General features: G+C 45.2%; 2 protein-coding genes across 2 annotated transcripts; one reads left to right on the forward strand and one right to left on the reverse strand.

The window, feature by feature from the left end:
* Positions 1-257: 257 nt before the first annotated feature.
* On the forward strand, positions 258-10471 carry LOC104075847 (erythrocyte membrane protein band 4.2-like). The gene is made up of 13 exons (XM_009576504.1): positions 258-375; positions 2400-2585; positions 3281-3511; positions 4118-4236; positions 4964-5086; positions 5489-5666; positions 6048-6186; positions 6559-6662; positions 6986-7228; positions 8046-8366; positions 8680-8840; positions 9273-9406; positions 10321-10471. The coding sequence occupies exons 1-13, from the start codon at positions 366-368 to the stop codon at positions 10469-10471; spliced, it is 2100 nt and encodes a 699-aa protein (XP_009574799.1). The 5' UTR covers positions 258-365.
* A 585-nt stretch (positions 10472-11056) lies between these two features.
* CCNDBP1 (cyclin D-type binding-protein 1) lies at positions 11057-17076 on the reverse strand (the record flags this gene model as incomplete). The annotated part of the gene is made up of 9 exons (XM_009576507.1): positions 11057-11452; positions 11855-11901; positions 12867-12927; positions 13338-13591; positions 14074-14150; positions 14453-14526; positions 15711-15807; positions 16269-16350; positions 16997-17076. Coding segments are annotated over 9 exons (881 nt in total), but the record flags the coding sequence as incomplete, so codon positions are not given.
* Positions 17077-17586: the final 510 nt, after the last annotated feature.

Genomic DNA, 17586 nt, shown 5'->3' on the forward strand with positions numbered 1-17586 from the left:
AGTTAAGATTTGCATTTCCTACTCTGGGGTCCCCAAAACGCAGCTCTTTGAAGAAATTGTCACTGGCTGTCTTTAAAGGCCTCACATCCCGCTGTGGAATTTAACCTCATCTGTAGGTAGGAAAAGTCCCCGCTTTCTGTGGGTGTCTTTAGTGTGGTCTCAGAGATAAAGGAGCCTTCAACTTCTGCACAGCAGGCCAGCAAGATAAGCTGAAGGAGAGGTGGCAACATCACGTCCCACCCTGTATAAAGAAATCAAGCAAACAACTTTGCAAGTGGGTAATTTTTAAAGAGAGTTGAAGGAAGGAGCCATTGCCCACCAGAGAAAGCAGGAGCTGAAGACTTTCACGGTACAGGGAACTAGACATGGGCCAAGGTAAGCAAAAATCACTTTGGTTAGTCCCAAGCATTTGCCAGTTGTCAGGAAAAACAGCTGTCCCTGCTCCAAGACAGTGTTCATGAGGCTTGTAGAAGAGGTGAGCTTCTTACAGGGCAGGAGCCAAGAAAGTGCTTTAAAGGCTAAGGGAGTTCAATTCGCACGGAAGACTGCTCAGAAAGGGACAGCAAACAAAAGCTGGTATCAATGCCTAAGAGGAGTTTGAGAGAAGCAGTAAGAGGCAGCTAAGGCAGACATGTGAGCGTTTGGAAGTAAAGGCAAGAGAGTTATCCTTAACGTAGGGGTTGGGGCCAGTGGGTGGGGGGAGGTAAGCCAGACTGCAAAACTGAAGCAGAGAGATGACTAAGTGTTTTAGCCACTTGAGCAAGGAGAGGGTCCAGGTTCCAAGCAACCTTGAAGAAAGTGACAATAAGATCCATGAAAAGTCATACGAAGGAGATGGAGCCAGACTGCATATGACTCACCGGTCTACAAGATAGCCAGAACAGACATCTTCATCACAGAGAAGAAAATATACGAGGTCAGAGTTGGCTCTGTAAAGCTTAAACTGGTGCAGGGCTATGAACTATGACAGCCGGAAAGGGATGTGAAAGCCGGACCAGAATCATTCACTGAAAAAAACGCATGACAAAATTCATATGGGAAAAAAGAAACAAAGCACACAATCCAATGGGACTCCCACAACAAACACAGAAGGGACAACAACAATGGGAGAAGGTATCAATGCAGAGGACAAGGCAAGTTAGACATAAGGAGAGAGCACACCAATGAAAACTGCAGAGTAGTAGCTGGGGCTTTAGCACAAGAGCAATGACTTTAGATAGCACAGGAATGCTCTGTGGATTTTTTTTTTTTTTTCAGCTGGAACAAAGAGAGGAACCTGGGTCAGCAAGGGGAGGTAGCAGTTGTGGCTTTAGCACAGGAGCAATGACTTTAGACAGCAGGGGAACGCTCTGCGGATTTTTTTTTTTTTTTCAGCTGGAACAAAGGCAGGAGCCTGGGTCAGCAAGAGGAGGTAGGTGACAGGATGTGTCATATAAGGGGCAGCAGTTACAACCCACAGGTTCAAGGATCTCTAGTGATGAGTTAGGAGCTGAAGAAATAAGTGAGGTCAGGATGATCCCAAGGCTGAGAAAAACCAGGGTGTTACCTGCTTCTCAGCAAGAAGTCTGGAAAGATTAAGAACACCACCAAAACCAAAAGAAAAGTGCAAGTATATGATCACACTACAGCCATTGAACACCAAACTGGGTGCTTGAAATCGTGACAATTTTTTTCTCTCTTCTGGTGCTGGACAGAAGGAGACAGGAGGAGGAGGAGCTCTTCTGTCTCCTGCAGCTCTGGCTGCGAGATTGCCAACTAATGTGGTGCAAAGAAGGAAAAACTGGTGTTTAATTTGCTGTGATCCAGCATAGTTCCAGGACTATACAGCCACATTGGATTTGAACCAGCAGTGAACTTCGCACCAGTTGCTGGTCTTTGGTGCATATCAGACATATATAGTGCAGTAACTGCTGGAGGAGCTTGCACCCATATTGCAAGTGGGGTGTAATAGCTTGTCTCCTGTGCACAATTTCAGCCATGTATCCACGTGGAGAGACACTGCTTTGAGTGCCATCGGTGCCCTTGAGTACACAGAGTAAGACTCCAAATGTAGTCACAGTGCATGCTTAGAGCTAACCACATCATCTGTATCATTTGAATGCTCGGGTCTATTCCATGTCCTTTCCTGGGCAGGAAGGAGTTTTTGCATAATCACTTGGTTCACTTAATGATGCTAAGATATAAGCAAAGGCAGCTCATTAGCCACTTGACACAAGAACAACCAAGCTCAGAGTGAAAGGGCCCTTACGGTTACTGGGCAGAAAGTCTCAAAGGCAGGGGGGCACTGTCAGAGTGGAGAAACATATGATCAGCTGTTTGTGTGTCTCAGGATGTGGCCCAGGGCCAGACTGCGGGCAGCTCACAGCCCCAAACTCATTCTGTATCTTCTCACACTACAGGTCTGAGCATCAAAAAATGTGATTTCAACATCACAATGAACAACAATAACCACCACACAGAAGAAATCAGCACTGAAAGGCTTATGGTGAGGCGGGGGCAGCCATTCACTATCACTGTGAGCTTCTCAGCTCCAGTACACAGCTACCTGCAGCAGCTGAAGAGGACCTTCCTCATAGTACAGACAGGTAACATCATTACCATACCTATCAGAGCTCTAGTCCTCCACACCTGAAGAACAGAGCTGGTGGCAAAAGCCATCTTCAGAGCTGGACAGAGGTGCCCACATTTACAAGTAAGGCCAGTGAACTGTTTATCTAAGGCAGAGTAGAGTCTCCTGCTGCTGGGACTGCAGGGTCAAAACTACATCTCTCTCCAGAAGAGGCACTGCAGCACAATAACCAATGCAGGTTCACTACTTTATGATTTGAAGGTACTCACAGGATCTCTCCTCTCTCCTGGCTTTTGGTTTAGGAATGTTCAAACTTAGCTAGCCTGTTACGATGTTTTCTATTACAGAGTGTTTTCTAGCGAGACTCCTGAGAAGGGCACCAGCATTCAGCCCCAGCTTGTTTTACCATAATCTGAGCATTTGGCTGTGACTTTTGTTACAAGACACTGAATTCTAGGAGCAGCAGGTCTGCACCATTCTGGCTGTTCCTGGTTTCTAAAAATCTATGAAATACACATCCCACTTTCAAACATGGAGGCCTGAGTGCAGTACTAACCTTAGGAAGATTCACTAGGCATTAAGCTGCTAAAGGGTTAAGACTCTCTTACAAGAAAGGAGAGCTATGGCTCCAGATGTAGACAACGTCCCTGCATTCTGCATGGGTGAGGATGCATGTCTGGAATAGACACAACCAGATCTCTTTGGCTGCAGGAACACATCCTTCCAAAGCAGATGGAACCCAGACTGAATTTCCCATCTCCAGCCTGGGAGACCAGAAGCAGTGGAGCGCAGCACTGGAAGAACAGGACCCATGCTTCTGGACCATCTCTGTGAACACGCCTGCCAATGCTCCCATTGGCCAGTACGCTCTGCTTTTACATGCCTCCAAGTCTTACCACCTCCTGGGCAACTTCACCCTTCTCTTTAATCCCTGGTGCCAAGGTATGTGGTCAGAAACAGAAAGGCAGGCTGCGATCAGTCACTTCACAAAAACAGCTTTTGAGCTCTGGCACTCTGCCTCCATGGAGGTTGAGGCAGACTCACCTAGTGCTCCCCGCCACTCCTGCCCTGCTCCTCACAGCACCTTAGGAAGGAGGTAGGGGCTAATAAAAACTCAAAGCTGCCTGCCTCAGCACTTCTGCCCTCTTCCCGAGTACTCCGCTGCTAGAGCCCTGTCCTCCTGCTAAGGGAAAAATGTTTGATAAAGTGTTTCCTATAATAAAGATTTTAAGATGAGTCAAGATTATAATTGGTCTGATTAAGGCCACTGTATCTTTCTTAGGAATAGAGAAGTCAACAGCCAGGAAAATAAAAGAGCTAGCTAGTGCAATAGCCTAGGTCTGAAGGAACTTTTTGAACAAGGAAACAGAGATGACAATGAAATTCTTCTTTCCTGTCTGATTCAGAATCTGTGGTATTTTCCCAGGGCAGAATGCCAGGGACTGCCGAAGTCCCTGGAGTGCAGTGGAGTCTGCTAATGTAAGACAGATGCAAGTGCGTCCGAGACCAGGAATGCTTTCTTCCTGATGGTTTTTTCCCCTAATCTAGATGATGTGGTGTTCTTGGCTAATGAGGCACAGCGGCAGGAGTACATTTTAAACCAAGAGGGTGTCATCTACTGGGGGACTGAAAATGCAGTCCTAGCACAACCCTGGGACTTCTGTCAGGTAAGCAAGAGGTCCAGTATGTCTGTGCTGTCTTACAGCCACCAGCAGAGGAAGGGTGCATATCTCCTGTGCGTACAGGATGCTATCCCTTTCCATACTATGGCTTTGATGAAAGAACTTGCTCTCTGCACTCACTGTCTTTGTCTAAGACTGTGCAGGAGAACAGGGACCTGTGTATGAAGTCCCATAACCCTGTATATGTAATTTTAGCTACCTTCTCAGGCTGTCCTCTGTGAAGAAATGTGTTGATCTGTATCTGGGCTTTGTGTGCCTTCCCTTCATCAACAGATATAAAAGCATTTAACAGAGCTTAACAGTGTCTCTATTTTACAGGTAAAGTGAGGACAAGTAGATCTTCCAATTTGCCCAACGCCATCTGACACCCGTGATTAGAATGGAATTTTATTCCACTTTAGTGCCACCAGATCACAGAAGTGCCTCTGTGCCAAACTAGAGTGTGCTCCAGAAAAGCATCAATTTTCCTCAACCAGGGGATGTAGTATCATGCCTATGCATTTCCCACCTTGCTTCAATAAAGCTGTAGGTCTGCCTTTAGTATGTTGTGCTCCCCCTCCAAATCTCTGCCTGCAGCTCACCTCCACAGCCCACCTATGTAAGACTATCAGCAGAAAGGGAGAAATAATCTGCACAGTTACAAACCCTTGCAGGGACTCCAGAGAACAAATGTTCAGGCCAAATTTCCTGAAATTATGCGTTGTTGTTTCAGTTTGAGGAAGACATTGTTGACATCTGCTTCACACTGCTGGATGTAGGTGAACGCCATCAACGAGACAAGGATCACACCCAGCGCAAGAACCCTATTTACATCTGCCGCACAGTTGCTGCCATGGTAAGGAGAGCAGACAGCAGCCCTGACCCTAGCAGAGAAGACCCAAATGCAGAGCGAAGGCTAGCATCTTCTCAATCCCAGTTTATGGCAACTCACCGACCAAAGAGGAAGCCTGCCTACGGCTGTTCCAAACACCACCTCCTGCCCATCTCCAGCCCTTCCTGATATTCCTGCAGCAGACAAGTAGTGCTGCAGGAGTCTCTTAGCAGTGACAGTACACTTACTGAATAAATCTCAGGGGAGACTGTTGCACCCATTCTGCTCAGCCATGACCTTCATGCTTTGCACAAAAAATCCTTTTGGTTTTATCTGCCTTGGGAGTAGCTTAATCAAACAGGATGAGGTGTACCTACCAAAGAGAGGCAATTCCTTAATCCATCTTTCTCTCCTCCTTCCCTGCAGCTGAACTGTGATGAATTTAGAGGAATCCTGACAGAATGTGGGACCGGGCAATACTATAATGGGACACCCCCTTCCAAGTGGCTGGGAAGCAGCCCCATCCTCCGGCAGTGGGTTGCATCGCAATGCAAGCCTGTCCGCTACGGGCAGTGCTGGGTGTTAGCTGCAGTCATGTGTTCAGGTACAGTGGTGGTTCAAAGGCTTTTGTGTTGAGCAAAGGCTTATCTGATCTGCAGAACCTCTAGCATATGCCTAAATTCCTGGATTAACACAGATCCCAGTAACATAACCTTTAATCCTTAGGTGAGAGGCAGATCCTCAGAGTTTCCTCATCAACATTCAGCATCGCTAGCTTTGAGATAAAGAGTACCAGTACACACCATTCACTGAATGCACCTATGACAGCTTATTTACTGAAGGGGCAATGCCTCTTGCAGCGTACAAACAGCAGGCCTGGTGCTATTCCCAATAGGCCTGGCACCAAAAAAGGCTCTGTATCTATCAGCAGAGGCACCCTTAGGGCAGGATGCACAACTGATTCACAGCTCTTTCTTCTGCACAGTTCTGAGGTGCCTGGGAATTCCTACCAGGGTGGTCACAGGCTTTACGTGGGCTCACAACACTAACAGCAGCCTGAGTGTGGATGAGTATTACGATGAAGATGGGACACTGCTTACACAAGAGAAGAGTGCCCGTGTCTGGTAAGAAAACATGGCAGGACCCAAGTAAGAATTTGAGACAATACCTGGATCTAGGAAGTAACAGAGGGGGGGAAAAGAAAGAGGTAAACCGCTACAGGGAGGTGGAGAGGAGACAGCTCAGCTGAGATCCTGTCTACATGACCTGTTCTTGAGAAATAGCCGCAACCCAAACTGCAGAGGGCCCAAAAAGGAAGAATGATAGCCCAGTCCACCTGGAGAAACTCCACTTGTGTCAAAAACCATGGTCTCTGCTCTCCTCAACATGCATTGAGCTCTTTCAAAGGAGCATTAATTTGTTGTGGTTTGGCTAAAACTTTACTGTACCTCCAGGCTCAGTCCCTTGGTATAAGCACGTGATGTTGTCTCTTGCAGGACCTTCCACGTTTGGAACGAATGCTGGATGGCTCGAGCGGACTTGCTACCAGAGTACAGTGGGTGGCAGGCACTGGATGCCACCTGCCAGGAAAAAAGCAAAGGTAAGATATCAAAGACGGGCTTGGGGGCATGGAGCGGGGAGTGGAGTGGGGAGCAAATAAAGCAGTTCAATATTCCTCCCTTCCCCAACTTCCAATGGGAGGATGCAAAAGGCCAGGGACTCACCCTGTTGACTTTAAGCACTAAATCATCATTCATCTGTTTGGTTTGTGCAGCTTGTGTAGCTCTAAGAACTCTGTCACAGCACTGCTTCTGAATGTCCTCCTAAACTAGATACTTCACCACTCCCAGTATAGGTCTAAACTAGGCGTGGGTCTAGTTGGTAAAGCATCTGAATCTTAACTGGGCTACATTTTCTCTTCAGGTCCATCCTTCTGTGGGCCAGCCCCTGTTCAAGCCATCAAGGAAGGGGACACAGAAGTTGATTATGATGTCTGCTACTTCTTTGCTGCCATCAATGCGAAGTGCCAGGTCTGGATACAAAAAGCAGACAACACCCTCAAGCCAGCTCTCGGTGGCACAAAGTACACTGGCAACAACATCAGCACCAAGAGTGTGGGCAGTGAACGCTGTGAGGATATCACACACAACTACAAGTATCCTGAAGGTACGGGGTAGGCAAGTGCCTAAGCACGCTCCCTGCCAGTGTTACAAGTGAAGAGTAAAGGACTAGAGAGCAGAGCCATACCAGAGCACTAGGGTCATCCACGTCTCACCACTTCTCCTTCCTGAATGGCACACCACCACCTTACTCTTGCTGTCTACAGAATCAAAGTCATACCCCAAATTTCATCCTGCTTAATTACATTAACCAGCTCTCTAGAAGGCCAGGCCTTTCTTCACCAGGCGCTTTCCTGTTTGGAAAACCTTCTTTCCTAATTTCTGTTACCTTTATACTCTGTACATTCACCTCCCACTACCCCTGTAATATATACAGATATCTTTCAGACTCCAGTTTTCTGAAAAGGCCTGTTGTGCTCTCAGATATTGTCTAAATCCTTCCCTCAAAAAGTAGCTCCCCCTTCAGAATCTATTACTGAGTGCTGTTTCCCTGACCCAACCCTACCATCTCATCTTAGCTTATGGCATGTTGTCTCCTTGGCTGCAGTCCATCACAAGAGAACATAGTCCTGTGCCCTAGCTACACCTATAGTTAAAGAGGCAACTGCCTCTTTTACTCTGACAGATGTTAGCACCAAGGTGCTTTAAAAACTATGACAAATCTTTTCAAGTAGAATCTTTCAGGCACATCCAATGAATGTCCTGCCAGCTGAAATTCTCGAACTGCTCCAACCAGAAGCACAACAGCGTATCTCTCTATACTCTTAGAAACAGTTATCTACAGTACTACCAGGATAATTCAACACCATCCTTCTGACAGTGTCCTTAGAATACCAAAACCTGTGCTCCTTTTTTTGTGACAGGTTCTCTTCAGGAAAAAGAAGTACTTGACAAAGCCTACAGAAAGATCAAGAAATTTGAGACAACCAGCAGCAGCAGCAAAACACAGTTTAGCTCCATTCCTACTGCCCTTGAAGAGCCAGTTAACCTTTTCATCCACCTCCAGTCAGAGAGTTCTCTGCTACTGGGACAAGATGTTCCGCTTTCCATTGACGTGTTTAACCACAGTGGTGGAGAAAAGGCTACTCACCTGGTAGTTGGGGCCCAGTCTCTACATTATAATGGTGTGCCCGTTACCCAACTTTGGAAGGAAGATTTTCATTTTATCCTCAAAAGCAATGAAGGTAAGGACTCTACTGGGTGCATGGCTTGAAAAGCATATCTAGTCCTCTCACTTCAGGAAAAATGCATTTAGCCGTAAGTTTACATAAGTTGGCTGAATAGGTTGGTTGATTGTAGGTGATTGAAATAAAACACTTTGGCAACATCACCTTAGAGGTTTTGAATCTGCAAATCCAGTTGGGATCACTTAAGCTTTTAAATGATGCAGCTTTTAGTACAATGTTGGGCACTAAACACTCCCAGGTGCCAGGCAGGCTATGACCAGACTGTACTTATAATCTGCATTGTCATCTGTATTTCACCACTCTATTCCAGCTAACAACCTGCAGGTCTTTGTGCCTTACTCACGGTACAGAAAAGAGTTGGGAGAGAACCATCTGCTTAGGCTGACTGCCGTGCTAAGAGACGAGGACTCCTTCTACATACACTTTGCACAGGAAGAGATCAGCATTTGTGATCCCCCTCTCACTATTGAGGTTAGATCAGTCTATTACTCTGTTTCTGCAGTAGTGAGAAAACAGCTTTCATAGTCATAAGCAGCAAAAAAATTCTGCTGGGTTGAGTGGCTGTCCTCATGCTGTGTTATTTCAAAGCACTGAGACATCAGTTTGGGAAAGGTGAGCTGTGCCACACTTGTATACAGTACTCCCACTTCTATCTTGTCTATGTGTGAACATAAAAAAATCCCGATGACTCCTAACTCACTCACCAGTCTGGAAATCAGAGGCTGCAGAAGGAAACTACAGCAGAAGACTATAGTTGAGAAAAAAGTAAGCTGGACTTTGCCTCTTCCGGCAACTGGCAGCTCAGGCTGAGACCTCTGGCACCAAAAAATCATTTATCTCCCTTTAATCGTAGAAGAATCTCTTTCCTTCTCTCAGTTTCAGCTCATTTCCTTCTTTCAACAGTTTCCAGAAAATATGGTACAATATCAGCCAAGCACAGCAAAGATCAGCCTCCTGAACCCTCTCACCGAACCCTTGGAGAAGTGTGTGGTAGTGGTCGCAGGGCGAGGGCTCATTTACAGACAAAGGAAGTACAGGTAAGTGCAAACTGATTGATCTAAGAACGGTAAATGGAAAAAGAGATACAATACAAGCTAGAGAAACCCTTGCACAGGAAAGGCTGTCCCCAGAAATATGCAGGCAACAACGTGGCAGGAAGAGACTGCTACAGCACGAAAGCCCCAGGCATCCCGTCCTTTATTTACAGATAATATAGAAGATTTTCACACTGAAAAGGAAAAAAGCCAGGTAACAGAACTTTCAACAGATGTATAATACAAAAGTTGAAGCCAGTATGACATTTGTGAAACTTCAACCCCAAAGGCCTAGACAGCAGAAGGAAAGCCCCCTGCCAACAAAGAGAAGTACCACAAGACTTAGGCAGAAATACACATTAATTAAGACAACAGTTACAGGTCACTGAAATGAACTATGAAATTTAGAAATTATTTGCTGTTGAAAAACCAATTGCTTTTTAGCTAGCCACTTGAACATCCATAAGTGGGGTAAAACCATACTGTTTGTGACATATCTTTCCACCCATTACCCACTGTCAGCCATAAAGGCAGTCCCTGGGTACAATTTTAACAGTGTCTTCCCCTTCTCTTCTGAAGAATCAGGCAAACTTGACTTAGCCAAGAGTCATCCAAAAAGGCATGCTCTCCTTCACATGAAAAAAATCCCCGCATTTCTCTCAAGAAGCTGCATTAGGACAAAGTAACCTTAGATGCCTCCATGGGGAGTTCAACACTTCTGTCATATCTCCCTCCCAAACTACCGTCAGATCACAATTACATTGTTGTAGTTTAGATAACTGCTAGCCGCCTTCTATGTTTTTTTTCTTTCCCTTTTTTGGCACCACCACTCCTGTCTAGCAAATGCATCTCCTGGGCCCTGGGAACTAGAAATACACAGAGGTGCACTTCCTGTATAATCCCTTCTCGCCTTTCAGGTTGGGCTCTGTGCAACCTAAAAGTATTCAACAGCTGCAAATACCATTCACCCCCATCCAAGCAGGGCCCAGAAGACTCACTGCACATCTTACCTGCCTTCAACTCCAAAACCTGAAGAGCTACAAAACTGTCAACATTGCAGCTGCCTGATGCCCAACTTAGGACAGGTCCTGCTGTCCTGTTTACAAGAGTGGTAACGATCTGTGCCCTGATCTTAGGCAAGCATAAATGTTAACAGTTTAATTAAAGTTATATTTAAAACCATGTCTGACTTTGATTATTTGTACAAACTCAACTCTCTCCCACCTGCCACTATGCCCACTCTCCAGTTTTGTAAGTTGAACCTTACTGTGACAAAGATGGGCTAAATGCTCAACAAGATGCTGCATTTCTCACCATGCATATGTGCTGAACCCACCAGTGCTTAGTCATTCTCCCTACCCGTGGCAAAAAAGTCCTAGAACTTTAAAGTGATGACAGATGTAGCATTTTTCTGGAGATACACTCTTATCCCCCTACACATCCTTGACGTTGGTAAAGTAGTAAATAATATTTTCTACTGCTTTCTGAGAAAATAGAAAAGAGAAAGATAGTTCACTCTTCTCTAAGGTTAGACAGGAAATAGCAGCAGTCCTGCGTATTTTTTAATGGTTCATCGGGCTGCTTGCAAAAGAAGCAAGACCCTTTCCTTCTGTATATATCCTCTGCCACCTGAAAACAGATAAAGCCACTCATGCAAATCTAGCAATGTTTTATTGTTCTTTGAACCCCATAGTAGTTGTAATGTCTGAAGAATGGGGCACATTCACAGCATTAAGATGCACCATCCCAGGAATCCAAGCAAAATGACACCTTCTGCAATGGCAAAGAGCAACTTCCTGGGAAAGTTTTACCAAGTGGCAGTAAAGTTCTCTCCTAAAAACATTTTTCTCATCATTCTCCCAGTAGCTGGAGAATAACAAGATTCACTGGAAAAGCATATGCCAGAGCCAGTGGCAGCAACACATGTAGACACGGAAGAGCTAAAGTTGACCCTGTGTGAAGTTCTTGATTTTGTTCATGTTGTGATCTACTGCACCAGTTAGAAACTGCACCCAGCCTTCCTCTGATGGTGGACATACATGGCTTGTCCTGCAAAAGTGGAGGAAATTCATTAGGAAAGCCTCCTGGGTGTCTTATGCATCCAGACAACACATGGGTATTGTGAAGTGTTGAATTACCACAGTGTTAAAACAGGACTTCTATAGCCCCAGAGTGCTTTGAGCAAGTAAGAACCCACATCCATGTCTCTAGTCCCAAATCTTCACACGTATGTGTGCATCTTCAGTGGGAACCACTTTCATCCCTACCATCCTTTTCTTACTCTGATCCCTTTATGACCGGATTACATCATAATTATTCCAAAATGCCAGCATTTACTGTACAGAAATGAGTCATCTTTGACAGGAGGCAGAAAGATAACAACCTTCATAGCAGGGAACACACACTTATAAAACTGTAACTCATACTCATAAAACTGTAACTCATACTCACTTTGTAATCTCTAAGACTTTCTTTAATACCGAGGCCAACTTAGCAGCCTAGAAAGAAACAAAAGGGAAATAAAGTGAGCCAAACGTGGCAAAAAAAGGGACTCAGCAGTACTAGAAAAGAAAGGGGGGTGACCAACGCAGCCAAGAATGAGTAAAACTACCACAGATCCTGATGCAGAAGGAAGCTATCTATCACTGCCATGCTGGGAGTGTCTCCCAACCTACTGCTGGGCTGGGACAGGTGAAAATAAAGACAGTATACGTTAAAATGCTTTTTTCTTTAAAAAGTTAAGCCTATTAGAAATTGGTAACTGGTATTAAGGTATGAAGTTACAAGCGACTGGCTGTAATGCAATTTGATATTAAGCAATACTTTCTTTTTTACCCCAAAAAATCAAGCCACTGGCCAAAGGCATGAAACCAGAATTAAGTATAAAAAATCTCAGATATGAGAAGATACATACTTAATTTATGATGCAAGGGACCCCTAGAAGTCATCTAGCACAACCTCCTGCTCAAAGCAAGGCCCACCTCAAAGTTCAGTCAGGTTGTTCAGAGCCTTGCCCAGTCAAGTTTTGAGTATTGCCAAAGACCAAGATTCCACTGCTTCTCCGAGCAGGTTGTTTCAGTGCCTAACTACGCTCACTGTGAGAATTTTTAATTTGTATTTTTAATTTAGATAACTTTATTTAAGCAAGTCTACATTACCCAAAGAAGAAAGTAGACATGCAGTACATCGGCAGCCTTAGACCTCACTTTCCTGAGGTACTGTCATTGGACGTCTCTATGGATTATAGTTCAGAGCCAAAGCTCAGGTGGCCATGATCTTCCCTGAAGAAGTGAAGATGAGGAATGCATTTCCACCTGAAGGAAGCTAAGTGTGCAAGAACCAAAGGGGACTCTTCATCCCTAAGAACTTGTTACTGAGACAGTCACATAATCCCCCCAATTCAATTTCTTCCCCTTCTCTACAGCCAAGTGAGTAGACCCGCATGCAGGCTGCAGATACTTACATTGAGTCGCACAGCCAACTGGTTCATAGGTGGATACATGCTCAGTGCCAGCTCATCAACACTAGAAGAGAGAGCAGCAATGGAAGAAAGGTCCTAATAGCACAACTCATGGATCCTGGTCAAAGCCTACACCCACCCTGAATGTAAGTCAGGAACGGCAGTGCATGACAAGCAGACAATGTCAGTCATACCAATGGGATACCTCTCACTGCCTTCTCAGACATCTATGTGCCACTCTCACCTTAGAGTGAGACATAGCCACAGCTCCACCCCAAGCTGCAAAATATGTTCCTCTCCTAACTTGCACAACTCCCACCAGCCTATGCCATATTATGTCTTCCTACCACACCTGCTTCCACCACCTGCTCACAGCTTCAGTATCATAAAGGTTTTCCTAATCCATTCTCTACACCTCGAGAAAGACAGGGACTGCTCTGGAGCAAAAAGCGGCACAGGGAGAGACCTGCTTACCTTGGACTGATCTCATTAGCAATGTCTGCAAGATCATCCAGCTGAGCAATCTGTTCTGGAGAATCAGCTTTGCCATAAGCCTTCACTACAGCCAAGACCTTCTTCAGGCAAGCTTTAGAAGCTTTCATTAATCCCATGCAGGAGTTAAGCAGCTTCCGGTCAGCTTCTGACCAATACGTATCTCTGTTGCCCCGAAAGCCCAGCTCTTCATCTTCCACGATGTCACTGTAGGGGTCTTGCCCTTCCACCAGAGCCTGAGAACACAGATGCACTGAAAACCCAGAGCCTAACATCAATCCCAGCAACACCGAGGAGGAAAGGGAAAACATAATTTAGAAATCATACAAATAGTTTATGGAGGAATCTCTCTCCAACCAGCATCTCAGTTGCCAGATTCTGCTAATCCTAGCAGGACTGGACTAAGAAAAACTAATCCCCGACTCCAACTCAACAGAGCAAACAGCAAGAACCTGACAAATAGTGCCATTCTTACACCAACCTAAACCACCCTGCCGTCCCACCCCATCCCCCCCAGCAATTCAGGACATGGCTTTATGGAAACCTTATATAAAGTAAACCAGGCTTGAGTTTAAAAATTCATTAAGATCCAGGCACAATATAGTAATCTAGCTCGTATCAGAACAAATTTAAATCAAAGCCTGTATATAAAACAGTCCATGTTCCATCACTGAAATCCATCACTGCAGGTTCCTCAAAGGCTTAGGGGCTTTCTTACGTGTTCCATCTCCTCCAGAGCATCCTTGACCACACCTAGACATGCAGCCAGAGCTGACGCAACTGCTGCCTGGTTATCTGCAAAAGCAAAAGGATGAAAACTGTGGCACTGCACTGATTCAAATCAGCTTGCAACAATGTTCATCTAGGTTTGCGATCATTAGATCTTGAGATTATAGGATCAAACTTTTTGCAGACCTCAGAGCTGCATTGTTGCCATGCAAAGAATCTGGCCTGGCTTCCAAGCTTATACATTTCAAAACCAGTCACGTTTTGAAGAGTGAGCCTTCATTGTACTAGCTAGAACGTCCCTTGCAAGGGCTATTGATATTCCAAGACAACACCTCCTAGTTTTGTTGTTCTGCGTATACAACACTCACCTCGTGGCAGGTTGGACACTTGCTCACATGCCTCCCAGACACCGCCAGTTGATATAAGCTGTTCCTGAGACAAGCTGAAACAAAGCATAGCCCCCCAAAGTTAGACTCAGTAACACCACTCTGCTAGACTGTGTTTTTGTTTTCTGCACCAAAGATGATGCACACTAGTAGAAGTTCTGCTGGAAAGATGTCACCAACCAGCTTGTCACTAGTATCACCTATCTGTGTAAAGCAAGAAGTGCTGGCTCCTACTGAGTTTAATTATCTGTTGGAACAAGAAGCAGGAGCCTCTCACAAAGGCCTCACAAGGTGCTTAGGCATATTATTTATCTTTCAGAATCTATGCAAATCAGAAGTCTGTATTAGAGATTGCTGACCTCTGCCTAAGGGTAGTGGCGCGTAATCCGTAAAGAGAAGAAGCAGTCCATAGTGGTCCAATAACTAGATTTATAAAGTTGTGCAATCATTGCGTATGACACTTCACTCCAAGGGCAAAAACTGCCAAACAGTGTAAAAGCTACCCAGCACCTTCATGGGAACCCTGCTCCCAGCATCTTTCCTTGCCACAGACAGGATGAAAATCTATTCTCCATGTAGGCAAATGTACCTGACTCAGTCACTGGAACAAGAGGGTACTGTCAGGGCCTTGAGTGTATTCCACCCTCCTAGGAGTTTAGCTGGCTCAGTTGAAGAGTTTAGTTGGCTAAGTACAAGGTCAGCTCCTTTGCTGATAAGTATTGTGAAGAAAGCTAGAAGTGAGGGCAAGCCCTTCCTTAGGAGGGGTTTTACCCCGAGGTTCTTTCACTGGGCCCTGTTATGCCTGCACCCAGTCTCATACTCCCTTGATTCTGACCCGGATCCTGACCCACTGATTTGACCTTCCTGCCTTGACCTCAGACCCAACTCATTGTAATGGCATGCTGGGCAATCACTGGATGGTGTCTGATGCTGGTTACTCTCTCTGGACCTGACCCTGATCCTGACTTGCTGGCCTGACTTTCCAGCTTGACCTCATCGCTATGGGCTTGTCTGATGACCTGGACTCTCAACTGAACCTCACTACCCTCACCAGCACTGCTCTGCTCACTCAGATACTGAAGGACAGGGCCTTTGCTGATAAGGCCACTGCCTCTTCCTGCCTCCTAACAATGCTCTGCTTCTGCATTCCCCCTTCCCTTAGGAAGCAGTCTGCACTTGCTGCTTCCTAACAAGTATACTTTTAACCTTTTTTTCCTTTTTTTTCCTGGAAAATTACTACCTCTCCAATGGAGCACTGAGAATTGTTTCTGTGAGTTGGATCATTCCTTCCACTACTTCAGTGGTAGCATCTCGTACCATTTTCCGAAGAGTAGTACCTGGTTGAGATTGAGAAAGAGCAAGAAAGTTGTCAAAAAGTCAGCACCGACAGAAAGCAACTGCTGAAGATGAACACACAGACTGCTCCGTTTGTGTGGATACACCATATAAGTCAAGTTACAGGTATCTGGAAGGAAGCAACGTGCTTCCCAGTTCCAAAAGGACTTTGGACAAGGATCTCAACACTTTATAAATATGAATGCTCAATCAACTATACAACTTCCTACATTATCACTCTTTCACAGATGGAAATCTGCAGGAGTAGACAGACAAGCGGTTCACTCATAAACATGTTGCAAGTCTACAGAATAGCTGATAATGGGACTACCTGCTCATGCTAACTTGCTTTCCTGCAGATGCCAGATCTCATATTAGGCTCTGAAATACTGGGTTTCTTTATATAGTGGTGAAAGAACCACCACCCTATATAGTGGTGACTGCCCTGCTGTCACTATCTCACCTTGGCCCTTGGGGAGCCAGTAGTACACTGTGGCAACTGCAAGAATTGCATTTTGGACATCCTCACTCAGCTTCCGGCAATCCTGAAAATGGATAGGCAAAAGGATTAACCGTGAGTAGTGCATGGCTGCACCGCATTTAGAAAATCTCACAAGCAATCACTTACGTTCAGATTGCTTTGAAAAAAGGGAAGCATAGTAATGGCCATCTTGCTTGGGAAACAAATACAGCACAACGAGATACAGTAAGCAAGCTGCATACATCATAAGCCACCTCACGCTTTGGTGACAAAACACGCGCTGGTGTGGTGGTCATGCATCAGAGAGGAAGAAGTAGCTTAGATCATTATTCTGAACTGAAGGTTTTTTTTTTTCCTTCTCCAAACATAGGTGTGATAAACTTCTCTCAATTAACAGCAAAAACATTGTGTATTCTTTGTTAGATCCAAGGACTATATTGTCCAATATCTTGTCTCTATCACCAACCAGCTGTAGACGTTAAAGAAAAAAATGAAGGAATACTTCTATTTGGTATGTCTCCCTACGTTACAGAAGTTAGTTCTCTGGGCAATTCTTGAATTGGGTTAATACACTCTACAATGCATAGCCCATACAGACATCCCTTGTTTGTGCTGAACCAAATGACTTTATTTTAGTCAAGTGAACCAAGAGATACCTGAAACTTGTCACACACACTGCAATTTCAGAGTCTGTGGGGGCTTTCACTCACCTCTGCAGAAGTCAGTGGAGGCCTTGAGAATGCCAGACTCAGCTTTGTAGCTTCCTGTGACGTTACTTTGAATGTTTGATCTAGAAATAATTCAGTTGGAGCAAAACAATAGAAAGTATCTTGGGTAAAAGAACAGAGCAGCTAGATGAGCAACATCTCTGATACTACTTTGCCCTACTGCTTGCTTACCAGTTCTTCCTTTGAGCAATACAAAGACATAAACTAAATCCCACTACAGAAAAATTCCATGGTGTATTTGTGCCATGCATGTTGCACGTGTCCCATATCTGCTTCTTTCCTATTTTTTTTACTTAGCTGGTGGTGATATCCACAACCACGTTTTGTGTCCTGGTCCATGACACCTTCACCAGGATGTGCTGCAAGACTTTAACAGAGACCAAAAGCTTTAAATATCTAGTTGTGACAACTGTTCTATACTGGCCGCTGCTTTGCCAATGCCAGCGGCCTGGAGCGGAGGGCAAGTGCAAAAGCCCTGGCTGGAGACCTGCCGGGGATCTTGCTTGCAAGCCAGAGCCCTGCCACGCACTGGCACCGCGGATACCCGCCTGCGCCACAGCCCAAAGCGTCCG

Source organism: Fulmarus glacialis, unplaced genomic scaffold (genome assembly GCF_000690835.1).
Source record: "Fulmarus glacialis isolate BGI_N327 unplaced genomic scaffold, ASM69083v1 scaffold4294, whole genome shotgun sequence".
In the NCBI taxonomy this organism is placed as follows: Eukaryota; Metazoa; Chordata; class Aves; order Procellariiformes; family Procellariidae; genus Fulmarus; species Fulmarus glacialis.

Bases quoted from the DNA above. Each gene is read 5' to 3' on its own strand.
- LOC104075847 (XM_009576504.1), top strand. The intron at 2,586-3,280 runs GTAACATCATTA...CTTTGGCTGCAG, and splicing joins CTTCCTCATAGTACAGACAG to GAACACATCCTTCCAAAGCA. The intron at 8,367-8,679 runs GTAAGGACTCTA...ACTCTATTCCAG, and splicing joins TATCCTCAAAAGCAATGAAG to CTAACAACCTGCAGGTCTTT.